Source organism: Vanessa cardui, chromosome 9, assembly GCF_905220365.1.
Source record: "Vanessa cardui chromosome 9, ilVanCard2.1, whole genome shotgun sequence".
Taxonomy (NCBI): Eukaryota; Metazoa; Arthropoda; class Insecta; order Lepidoptera; family Nymphalidae; genus Vanessa; species Vanessa cardui.
In genome coordinates, this window is record NC_061131.1 from 2,745,793 (window position 1) to 2,758,884 (window position 13,092).

A 13,092-nucleotide genomic window follows, 5' to 3' on the forward strand; every position below is an offset into this window, starting at 1 on the left:
ATGTACTGTGTAAAATCATTAATGACGTACTTACTGATTATGTCTTTATTGTGTGCGCTTGTAAATAAAATTTTGATATGCATTCGACAAATTCAATACCTACTTCGGTTATTTTAAAATATAATCGAAATCTCTCATGATTTATAATGCTTTGTTTTTATAAACAATAATTGCATCGATAATAATTAGTACTATCTTAATGTTTTATAAATATGAATATTTGCAGTGTTTTATCTTAGGAGTACCACAAGAGGCTCATTTAGGTCACATTTTTATCTCGATACTTTTTTATAAGTAATTTGTTATTATAAAAATAAATAAGTCAATACAGTTCAACTTAATTATGAGATTTCGAAATGTTTATTTCTACGAGTAAGTGTATTTCAACGGGCAAATAACTAAAGGTTTTTGTTTAAATTGGTAGATAACAATTTTGTTCTGGGCTAATTTCTTTGCTCTGTTCCATTGCGGCTTTGTAGACTGACACACGTGGCAGAATTCAATTGTTATATAGCAATGGATTCAAAATCTTATTAAATTTTATATTATAGACTGAATTAATACTAATTTTGTGGTTCAGATAGAGTCGAAGGCACTCCTCAATCTGTGTATGAGGTACGATGATTAAGGGTTTCTATGAGGCAAGCTAATGCGTATAATTAATATTTCTTGGAATGTATAAGGGTTTTGAAATGATACACAAAAATCACTGTTTATCACTTTTTTATAATTTATTTTCACAACATTTTTTTATTTAGTTTTCTGTAAAATTTACAATAGCTTAAAACTCTTCACAAATATATAGTAATCATTATGTAACCCAACAACAGCGTGATCACGCTTCTCGTTACACGAAACAGGCAACTCGGAAGAGAAAAATAATAACTACAAATGTAAATATATTTGATAAAACTAATTAATAAGCTTATACAACTTAAGGCTTTATGTACTAGCGTCCCCTTAATTAGAGAGTCCGTTTGTCGCGAGATCGCTTTTAACATATGAGCGAGGACCGCAACATGGCGCTGTAGTAGTACATGTACGGACAGCAACAAAAAACAATTCTATATTTTATTTCATTAGCATTTTTTTAAAATTCTCTTTATTCAAAACGAAGTGATTTTTGTTGCTGACCGTACACAGAATATATCATGAGCCAAATATAGAATTGATTAATTCTTAAAATTAAAAAAAGATTTGCGTTTAAAATTTAAGCCGTTTTGTGATTTCAATATAATATTCGACTCAAGATAAATGTACTAAGTGTTACATTAAATCAACAGCTAGTGGGATATTAAACGAATAAACAATCGTTATGTTTCGACGTCTTTACTCAAATGCTCTTTGAATAAACATTTTTTGTTCTTTACACTATAAAAGACTTTTTGTTCTTAAAACGTGATCGCTTTTATTTACGTAATATCGACGTCATCACTCACATCGGTTTGACGTGCGCTATGCGAGTGTGGAATGAAACTGTTTTTAATCTTGTTATTATTTCTTTAATAGGTATTGTTGGAAGAATGTTATTCCTCATTTAGATATATCTTTTATTATAGTCTGTATGAGTCAAAATTCAACATTAATTAAGTTGATTGTTTGTTATATGAATGAATTTGATATTATCGTTTAATATACCATAATTGTTGAATTCATGTAACCAATAACAACGCTTATAATTTAAGACGCTTGTGTGATTGTTTCTTATTTGTTTAAAATCCAGTACGTTTCAAATAACCACATAATTTCACAATTCAAAAATTATTTGACATTATTTTTTGATAAAAGAATTTATCAAACAGTTTCGGTTTCTAAAACGTTGATCAAAATCAGTTTAACTAATTTGGATTACTGAACGCTCATTGGTCGGTTATCGCGTCAACATTTGCCATTGACCAATGAAAAGGTCGCAATTTATTTGATTTTTGACAGCGTTTCAGAAACTGGAACTTATCGAATATACTTTTTAACGTCTACCGATAAATAAAAAATATTTTAAACGACTGAACAAGAACAAATTATACATAAATTTCGTCGTAAAAATAACGTTAAATCAACACAAGCGTCAACGACCAATATATAGAAAACATTAAATGATACATTACTTTAAGGCTAGCTGAAAACTGTTGGTAACTACGGAAAAATAAAAACCTATTCTATATTGCAATGTCTCTCAATAAAATATATAAAACATTAGACCGTCAGTGGAAACTATAAATCACAAAACTTTTACTGGTAAAACATGAATATGACCTCCGCGTACAATCGGTTGTAATTAACGAAATTAACATTAAAAATTAACCGACAAATTAATTTCTAGATTTATATTTCGTTATGTAAGTACAATTTTAAGATTTATAATTACACAAATGTATATTAAGGAAGCTTCATCGTTCATATAAGGAGGTAGTTAATAGTTAACGCCAATAGCTGATCTACTGTTTAATCACAGATTAACGGATTTAATTTCACAAGTTATAACTTAATAACACTTTAGGGCTAGCGCACACTGCGGGGAATATCGCGCGAATTTATTTATGCACTCTTGTTATGTACACGTACATGCGATTTAAAATTCGTACGCCAGTGTCGTTTTAATTTATCGATGCACACTGTGGAAATTGTGAAATGCAACGGATTATTGAAAATTGTTTTTATAAATGTCGCAACTGATATAATTTTTAAATTAATTATATTTCATAAAAGGTCAAATAAATCTACAATTTAGATCTTTTCCACTAATTACTTATATACTCATTGAAAGGTCACATTTTATTTTTATTTTGACAAACATCTTAAACAGGCTTAACATGAATATAGCAGAATCTATAACGAAGAATGCAGGGAGTATAACATGCTACGCCAGGATTTATTTGAAAATATCATTAAGCATTTCGCATTCCTATCAGTCAACTTTCGGAAGATACACAATAATAAGGATTGTATAAAATGTTGCCAACATCACGCCAGAAAAGGCTCTCGGTTTGTTAAAAATCAGCACGTATTCCATATTTTTCTTTATACTTCAGATCTATACATAACCAGCTTTATAAATACGCACAGAAAAATACGTGACGGATCTTTATTAAGTGAACCTCTTCGAGTTATCTTTTGAAAGCGAAAGAATTTACGCATCATATAGTAAACATAGTATTAAGTAGACTATATAAACAGATGTTATTTTTTTAAGTTACGTACTATATGAAATAATTTTATAGTGGAACTTTAGTGTTTAATTTTTTTCTTTTACATTAATTTGTATTTTGGAATTAAGTAGAAAATATTTTGAACATTTTCTAAGTTGTATTTATAGAGCTCCAAATATTTTATTATTATTTAATAAATTGTTTAAAAAAAACATAATATTTAGCCGTACAGTTAAGTATATTTGTGCAAATTTTTCTTTTGTATTAAATAAATTATCGATTTTTTATCCGACGCCGAAATCGATTTTCCACAATCGATTGAATGCGAAAATAAAAAGTGCGCGATGTTTTCCCTCAGTGAGGCTTCACCTTTCATCATTGTTCATCTAAATATACCTTGTGAAATCAAACCTTTATAAGTAGACAATAAAAAAGATTTAAAAAACTTCGAATCACAACTTAGACGCCTGTCTCGATACGAACAACGAGTGACAATAAACATTCGATCACTCTAAATAATGGAATATAGATTAATTTTCATATAATATTATGTACTTCATCTATAACTAAGTACAACTGTCGAAAATATAAGTGAGTTTCATATCAAAAATGGAGATGATGACGTCCATACTTTTAAAGTGATATATTTGTAATTTTTCACTAGTATCTCGATACTAAGACATTTCATTCTCACAAAAAGTATGGAAATACATTGTTTTATATGATAACTGAATTGATACACAAATGCGACTTCGAAGAGAAACATTTCGACATAAATTTCGAAGGCTAATAAAAATGAGATCTTAAATTTTGGTTCGTTAGTGAGCAATTCTGAAATTCGTTCATTCAAATCATTGTTCCGAAGTTATTAGACGATAAAACTACAAGCAGATTGTACTTGATTACCCCGGATACGTACAGCTTACACGAAAAACGATTTATTTAACATACACTTTGTTATATATCATATAATACGCATTGGCAACTATATAAGACATGGAACGGACACTTTCATTCGTATAACTATATATAATTAAAATACAACAATATAATATATCTCTATTGAATTTAACTATATAATAATGTTTATGTAATATTTATATAATGATCGACAACATTACATTAATTCTAAAACAATTAAATCACATTTTCTTCATACAATCTACTGTTGTATTGAGACGTAATCAAAAAAATTTCTATGTATGTACTCTGTTAGCTAAAGTCTACTACATGTAAATGTTCTTAAAATATTTATATGGTGTATTAATATTAAGAGTGGACTTTAATATTGTACACACCTTAGTTATATATTTTTTTTGTATTTTTTTTTTAAATATTTTTTCTTTTATATATTGTTTATAATTATCTTACTTTGTTACTTCGTATGCCAAGCCGTATACAATACTAGAGCAATCACGAAACAGTATACATACAATTTTTCTGATTAATAAATATAATAGTAAAATAGGTATATTTTAGTTATATCATACCGAGGAGCGGAACCTTCTGACCTATGTAACGAAATCGTTTGAAGCGGTTTGCGAATATACGAGAACGTAACTCCGCGTCCGGTTATAATTACTTTCAATATATTTATTTTTACAAAACAATAAAGTTTTTTTTTTTTCTAAAGACCATTTCATAGGACATTATTTATGTAGGTCGAGACGAAACTAATTTGAAGTATAAACTTTTTTTTTAATTTGTTTTCCGGGAACGCCTGCGCTCATCTTCCTCGTGATCCTTGTATCTTTCTCAGTCTATTTCCGCGGTTCTGTTTGAGAGAGACATGCCACTACTTTATGGAAACAATCTTTACATACGAAGCTTAAAAATAAGTAACTAGTCTTTTAAAAGGCAGACCGCCGACTTGGCTTTACATCCTAACATCGCGTACACCGTCGCGTGAAAATAATTTTCGTACTGCTAACATATTAATGTATCAACACGAAAGGAGTACGACTAGAAATTACCTCACGTCCTGACTCTACACCGAGCGCTGAGAATATGTAAGGAGGTTTTGTAGCTTGATACTCTATGATTGGCAAATACGAATGTTGTCATTGTCCAGGGGGTAAGACACGTGACGTCACTTGAGGCGAGCGATTACGGAACGACCATGTTAGTTTGCCGCATCACGAATTGACGAAAATTGATCAAAGTAGAGTGAGCAACATCGAATTGACGCCGAGCGAGTCGTCTCCTCCGCCCGAGAGCGCTCCGACCGCGCTCGCTTCTCACGGAATAATACCTCGGTCGCACAGATCGAAAGGATACGAAGCGCGAAATCTCACATTATATACAATCGTACGCGTTTACATAGCGTCGAATCATACATATACATATACCTTTATATTATATACATTTGGCACTAAATTCATCGTGGATCGACTGCGAAGGAGAGGTCGGGCGGGCGCGGGGTCGGCGGTCACGCCGGGCACAGCGCGGGCCGGTAGCACTCGCAGCACGCGGCGCTGGCGCACGCAGCGCACGCAGCGCACGCGGCGCACGCAGCGCACACGCACACGTAGTAGCCGGCGGGCGGCAGCGCGGCCACGGCCGGCATCAGCAGCGGCGCGCGCGCGCACAGCTCGCGGCACGCCAGCGCCTCGATCAGCGCCAGCGTCTGCCGCCGCTCGTGCCCCATCAGGCAGACGGTCGACTCCCGTACCACGCTATGCAGCAGCGTCAGGTACCTATTACGGGAGATTGTTTTGATTAATAGATGTTTTTGATATTTTTTTGCCATTAGCTTTATTGATTTTTTATTTCGGGGTGATCGAAAATAGATTATAATACGTATATTTTACCTGTGCTTTAGCGCCTCCTCATCTCGACCCACGAAGTGGTTCCGTAAGTAAGCCTCCAACTTCGCACGCTGCTGACCGAGTTCCGGAAAGTCTATAAAGAATCTTGAGCACATGTAGCGTTCAAGGGTTTTGATCTTGTCCGGTCGTGCCGGCCGGTATCCTTTGGCCAAAAGTGCACAATACTTTAATAGACCGCCTCCGCGTATTTCTTCTGGTTGCCGCGTGGCGATCAACTTCTCTGATAAATGCATGAGTGCCTCACTGAAGTCACCAAACACAGACTCACCGACGACGGTCGGATAGAAGTTTTCTCCGATAGGGAGTTGAGCGCATTCATGGAATGCGAGTAGAGAGTCCAAAGCGATTTGGAACGAATCGACTGAGAATTCGAACTGCCGACGCATTGTATCAACGAACTTCAGTTCTACTGATTTGTGTCCGCGCGAATTTCCCAGTGAAATTAATGACCAGCGGTCACCGTCTGAGTTGACTCTGACCATTTTTGAAACGTAGGCTTCTTTTAACCCAGCCGGCGCGACGCGCCGACGAGGGTTCGTGGCCGGGAGAAGAGTTGAAAGATGTCCAAGAACGGCAGCTTTGACGCGATCACAGTGACGTGCCGTCGGTAGCTCCGCAGTGAAAATAAGGTCGATGTCGGAATAGGGTTGCGGGCGATCGGCTAAGACGTGACTAGCGGCGCCGCCGTTGAGACGTACGTCTCGGACTGCGACCCCCGCGCCGCCTTCGGTTTGAGCGGCTTCGAGACGAGCCCGTACGCCCGCCACCAGCTCGCGCAGGCGGATGTGAAGGGTTGGGAAGTTGCCTCGGCCGTGTATGGAGACAACTTCGTCCATGACATCGTTAAGCCTTCGTACTTGTTCATAACTGAGCACAGCGTGGCGCTCACCACCGCCGCAGCCTTCTTCTGAAGAGGTGTAGCTCGACTCGCTCTGTAACAAAATAAAAATAACATTTTAAATTGGCAACATTGGTTTATTTATGGCGGTAAACATTTAAAAATAATAAAAATAAAATATGTTGTTGCATGTTCAAACTGCCGTTTTAGCTAAATATGGAATAACTGGTTTAAATTCGTGAGTCATAAAAGATTTCGTAAAATTATTCTTTCATTGTGTGTAAAAAAATATAAAAGCAATAGATTAAATAATGGGACGATGTTGTTACGGCTTATGATTTATGACGTCATGGAGTTGTGTGTTTTTCAAAAAAGTGTTAATTTTGTGCATGAATTTTAGGTGTGTTTGGATGTATGCATTTTGGCGTTTGGTGTCATAGATCATCATAAGTAGTTAATTATAAGATAATGAGTGCTCTCTCTGGTTTGGATTTAATTTGTAATTAATCTACCGACCTTGCTCGATATTACAGATAATGCTTAATAAATTCACTACACAACCTTGTAAATAAAAAAATATTATTAATTTAATAAGAAAAATACTTTTAGATCACGTTTATTTCATAAATAATACTCCACTTTTATCATTTTAACTGCTTAATTCTTAACACTTAAATAATAATTGATAATTGCGCTCAAATTGCTTTCAGGAAAATATTACAAGGAGAAAATATATTTTAAAAAGGCAACACTGGACGGTATCGAGTCTTGCTGTTATAACTGGTACAAAATATCTTGATCATTTAAAATCTGTCGCTCGAAGGTCGAGTTCGCGCTTTGATTATGCAATCCAAGAGTAAGTTTAACAGGTGAATTTCTTTTCAATGTCAGAATATGTAATACTGCAAGCCTTGGCCTCTAATTGAAGCGAGTTATTTACATTAACAAGTATTGCCAGTATATTTATCTTGATAATCTCATTATTATGTTTTTAGATTTGCAGTCATCGTATTGACAAGAGTTTATTAATCACCATTCATTTGTATGCGAAATGACTACTAAGGAAAAAATCTTATGCAATTGTTTTTTTTTAATGACAACAGTATACTGGCAAATGATAGTCTACAACCATAGATTACAGAAGGCATTTTAACGATGGTATTTCAAATGAAATATTCCTGGTGCCGGTAATTATGTACAATTACAGGGCTGTAAGCTGACTCCATCGTCAAATTCTATATTTGTTGATTTTTTAATTTGAGTTTCTATATATAAGAACGTTAGTCAGGCTTATAAAATAAATAACTTCGAAATTCAAAAATTATACAGCCAGGCATTGCAGTTTTGCAATTATAATAATATTTAGGATGGCTAAGGATCGAAATGATACATCACCGAAGTAAAAAGTCGTCGTATTTGCAAGCCAGTCCTTACATAAATCTGGACCTATTTGACTTAATAAGTGCAAAGGTATTTCACAAGGCTATACGCATCTGCCTCAACGAGGTCACGTGAATCATTTGTGAAACTAAATCTATTTACTTCACAACATTTGTTATTATTTGAGTCAAAATTGCAGTTAATAAAAAATTGCAAGCAGACTCTTTGGTGAAGAGAACGAAGAGTATGAATATTTGGGTTTTTTTATGGAACAATAAAAACAGCTTTTACTACCTTTTAAGATAAAACAAAATGATTTTGAAAGAATGGTAAATTTTTAAGGGCATTCTTAATAATGATTATGGAGAGAGCTCTTCTTAATACGGGCTAAGTAATTATAAAAGGGTACAAAAATATCTTCTGTTATTGTAAAATCTGTTCTCAGAAACAGAAATGAAAAACAAAGTGAAGTGAAGAATGTAGGTTACTTGAGCGGCCTTTGATAAAAATGACATTCATTCGATTTTCAAGATAAAATGTACAAACAGACAGTTTTTTATTTTATGAACCAACTCAGATTTTTTTTCTGAACAAATACTGAATACCCATTGGTCGTATATTGCGTAATCGTCTGCCATCGACCAATGAGCAATTAGATAAACGTCAAGTAAAGTTTAAATTTGCTTAGGTAGGATTACGTGATTATATTTGTGTAATCTATATTTATGAATGAGGAGATGTTGTCTTTGTATTGAATAACGGCAAAAAACTACGGAACCGATATCCTCATTCTCTTGTCCTTATCCCAATTGTATTTGGGGTCGAGCATATCTTCTCCTTCCATACTTCTCTGTCAGACGTCATCTCACAAGTAACACACTTTCTAACCATATCGTCTTTCACACAATCCATCCATCGTTTCATTGGTCGTCCTCTACCTTTGTATCCATCCACATTCATGCTTAAGAACTTCCTTACAACATGTTGCTCATTCCTCCGCATAATAAGTCCATACCATGTCAGTCAGTTTCCACATGGGTTCTCGGTTACCTTTGCCACTTTCAAACTTCCTCTCGTGTACTCATTCCTTAACTTATATTAGAAGATGCAGTGAGTTTCGGAATTTTTTGAATATAATATAGTCATAAATAGGAGCGCTTTCCAGTTTCACCCGTTTGATATTTAGACTAATTGAGGTGGCAAGCGTAAAACTCGTGCGCCTGTCAAATATATAATGCTTACATCCTCGGGTAAATTATTATGTACGTGTAGACACGAATGGAGTCGCAGGTTCGCAAGTTCTATAAATAGTTTCGCTTATCACGCAAACTAAATTAGGTGAAGGAACTACTGTGAGCGTTTATAAATGACACTGGTCACTTGTTTCTACAACAAATACTATTTACAACAAATACTAATAGTTCATAAAGTAATGATATTTCTGCTAGCATTGACGGAAATAGAATATTAAAGTTTGCTCATTTTTTGTTTTAGATTAAAACGTGATCAAGAATTTCGAGTGCTTAGCGTACACTTTATGGCTAGTGACACTGATTCTTATCAAACACTACTTATAATTTTAAAGGGATTTTATCAAGAATCATTATCAACATCAAGGATGCTATAACTATTCTTTATTTGTATGCATATTATTTTAATTACGAGTGTGACAATTAACAACATAACAGCAGTTGAGTGTCGTAATTTTTCACATTTTTCTTATGACTAATGATGATTTTCTACGTAGTTTAATGACGTAAATACAATGCAAGTGCAGATTTAAAGGCTGACGTCTAAGAATGGACAAGTAAAATGAAGCCGGAAGACTGACAAGTAAGTATGGCAAGGGATTTATTTACACACTTACACGAGCTGAATGGACTTATGGACATGCCTTGTCTCTTGTGTAATAACGCATTTTTATTTATTTTTTAATATTTGGCCGTTTACACGTGATATCTTAACCTGTAAAGTTATTCATTATTCATAAAAAAGGAAATAAGGGGATGTATTTAATCATATAAGATTTTTTAGACTGGCTACACTGTTGGCAAATAAATTAACTACCTATTTAAATGTTCGGGATGTATCTGCAGACATGCTGACCTCGAAGTGTTAGTCCCGTGGAATCTAGTTCGTCGTAGTCGTATCGGATAAGAATCTCATTGGTCGATAGAGTGAGACAATAGAGTTTACCCTTTTGCTAAGACACTCATGCAATTCACACATAAGTCGCCTCGTGATCAAAATTTCAATTTTTGACACTAGCAATGATATTAAATTAGCAAATACGATTATAATAGAATAGATTAGTAAGGATTTGTAAAAACGTAAGAATTTCGGTCTGTAATAAAAAAAAAAATACGTGTATATTTTGCGTTTGAAGAATACCATACCAAAGTTTCATCGCAATCAGATGAATTGTGTAGAAACGCACACAGGACTAATGCACAAATATTATTTTATATATATTTATTCGGTAGATTTGGAGTAAAGCGGCAAGCGAGTCAAGCGACCGCTTGTATTGACACTGTAACTTTACCGATCGTGAACTTCGTATTTTGCGTGCGAACAGTAACGTGCGAGCGATACAACAATGTGATTTATTTCCAAACAATGCTAACACCAGCTCGGAGGCTAATGCCCTGTGTAGTAACATTTTGATGAAAGCGAGTGTTGATCTTTTTTTATCGTGAACCGAGTTTATCAATATTAAAAATAATATTGATTCTGATAGTACTCAATTGATCTTGAACTATGTTTAAACAATCTTTGATTATTCAGTAGGAGAATTACTTAAGCCTCTTTTCTCTTACGATATTTATTGTGGAGCGGCGTCTTGGTCACATAGTTGATTTACCGCAGTCTTTTCTAAGCATGGCGAGCGGATGTTGGTAAACAAAATAGGATTAATTTGTATTACTAATGGGTTTGTTAAAAATTTTAATTTAGTAATTTATATGAATATTATAAATGTTAAAATAACTCTATCTATCTGCCGCTATTTCAGGACCAAACATAGGCTACTTTTTTGCCGTAACACATGACAACCAACTCCCTAAAACGCAAGAGAATTGACTACTAGTAATTATATAAGAAACAATATAAGCTTCGGTTATCAAAGACTGTCTCTAAAATTTGAAATTAGGTTCTACATATGCTCAGAATTCCTTACCCTTTCATGCGACGTTTATTATATACATATATTATAAGTATGTTTCTTATCAGTGTAAGTGTTTTTTTTTAAATATAGAATAATGATAAGAAAATATGTCGGAAAACTGAAAAGTTAAACTGTATTTATAAGTAGGCAGTTAAGCTGGTAAACTAAGTCAAACGCTTGCGTTAGGAAGTTAGGTAAACTTGCCTACTTAAGACTTTCTCGGTTTTGCAAGTCTGGAGGAGGTTGCAACATATGAGGGTACAAGCAGACATACATATACATTTATATATATATATATATATATATACTATGTATTCAGGACTTGATCTTCATCGTCTAAAAGTCTGTCATGGACTAAGATGCCACGCACCAATCTAGATTGGAAATAATCATTTGAAAGATTTTCATTCGACATATATAGGTTTCCTTTCGACAGAAAGGTTTCTCAAAGATATTTCCCTTTACCACTGATCGCGATATGAATTATAAATACATGAAAAATTTAGATTGAACGGGGGTTTCATGATAAAAAAGCATATAATTTAATTACACTTATTCGCACAAAGTACGATTAGTGCACGGAAGACGAATATTTTTGATATCTTGTCAAATTAATTCTGAATTCTTATCTTTGAGATTGATCGATGGAACACCTACGTACTTTTGTGTATGTACTCTGTAAATGTGTCAAGTAACGTTCTTAGCGCCGTTTATTTGGAAATCCTTTTCTTATCTCGGCATCCAATGTGTCTTTCACAAAGTTTGCTTTTCTTTTATTAAAATAGAAATCTTATTCAGTAAAAAGTTTTACGCTTGGTCATTATCAGAAACCTAGTAGTCGAATTTATGAAGGAATTTATCTTTTTCGCTTGAAAATACATAACTACGATGATAATATCCTGGTAACCAATTTTTTTCCATAGCCTTTTTAGATGTACACTGACCTTCAAGTTGTGCATAATAACATGTGTACTATGAACTATCAAGTTTTTACTCTCTAGTCGAAACGGCAATCCAACATCCAAAAGAAGACAAGTCCAAACCGTAGACTTATTTCGAGAATTGCGATATGAATGTTATAGGTTACGATTAATTACTTCTGCCAAACAGACTTGGAATCTTTTCAAATTAATAGATATGACTTTTTAGTAAAAATAGTATTTATATATTGTAAATAATTACAACATGACTTATGTGATACTTAAAAATATTATTTGTTTTAGGATTTATTTTATGTGCTTTACTGAATAAATAAGGTCCGTCTGAATTTCGGCAACGCCATCGAAATTCAAAGAATATATTCTCTTGCTCATATCTCTCATCTCATCATAATAATAGAAATAAAACCTATACAGCCGAAGAAAGAATTGATATACGAGAGCGTTACTTGTTTCTCCTGAGATTGGAACCGACTAACTTCTTAGCTCCAAGCTGACACAAACCCCAATACATTTACAATTTGCTTTAAAAATGTAATGAAATAATAGGAAACATATTAAATATATTTTATAGATATGAAAGAAAGTCGCTGCGCAATTTATCGATAAGATATACTTTATTACGGAGATTATAAAACTAATATGCGATAGTGGGAAATTTTGTTTTTTCTTTCGGTAGTAGGTACCGATTTATTTTTTTAATAACACTCAATATTTATGTTAAGTTCCAGTAGGAATGATCGTAAACATTCATATAATTAATAGCTTAACGGTATATCGATGTTTAATAACTAGCTTA

General features: G+C 33.7%; 1 protein-coding gene across 2 annotated transcripts in view; it reads right to left on the reverse strand.

Annotated features, from left to right (window-relative positions):
• Window positions 1–706: 706 nt before the first annotated feature.
• Window positions 707–13,092, reverse strand: part of LOC124532298 (terminal nucleotidyltransferase 5C) — a 241,748-nt gene continuing 229,362 nt past the window's right edge. For both annotated transcript variants that reach the window (XM_047107137.1, XM_047107138.1), the window contains 2 exons: window positions 5,957–6,906; window positions 707–5,842 (listed from right to left, as the gene is read on the reverse strand). In XM_047107137.1, coding sequence (XP_046963093.1) covers window positions 5,575–5,842; window positions 5,957–6,906 — 1,218 coding nt within the window. In that variant the 3' untranslated portion in view covers window positions 707–5,574. The remainder of the gene's footprint in view (window positions 5,843–5,956; window positions 6,907–13,092) is intronic.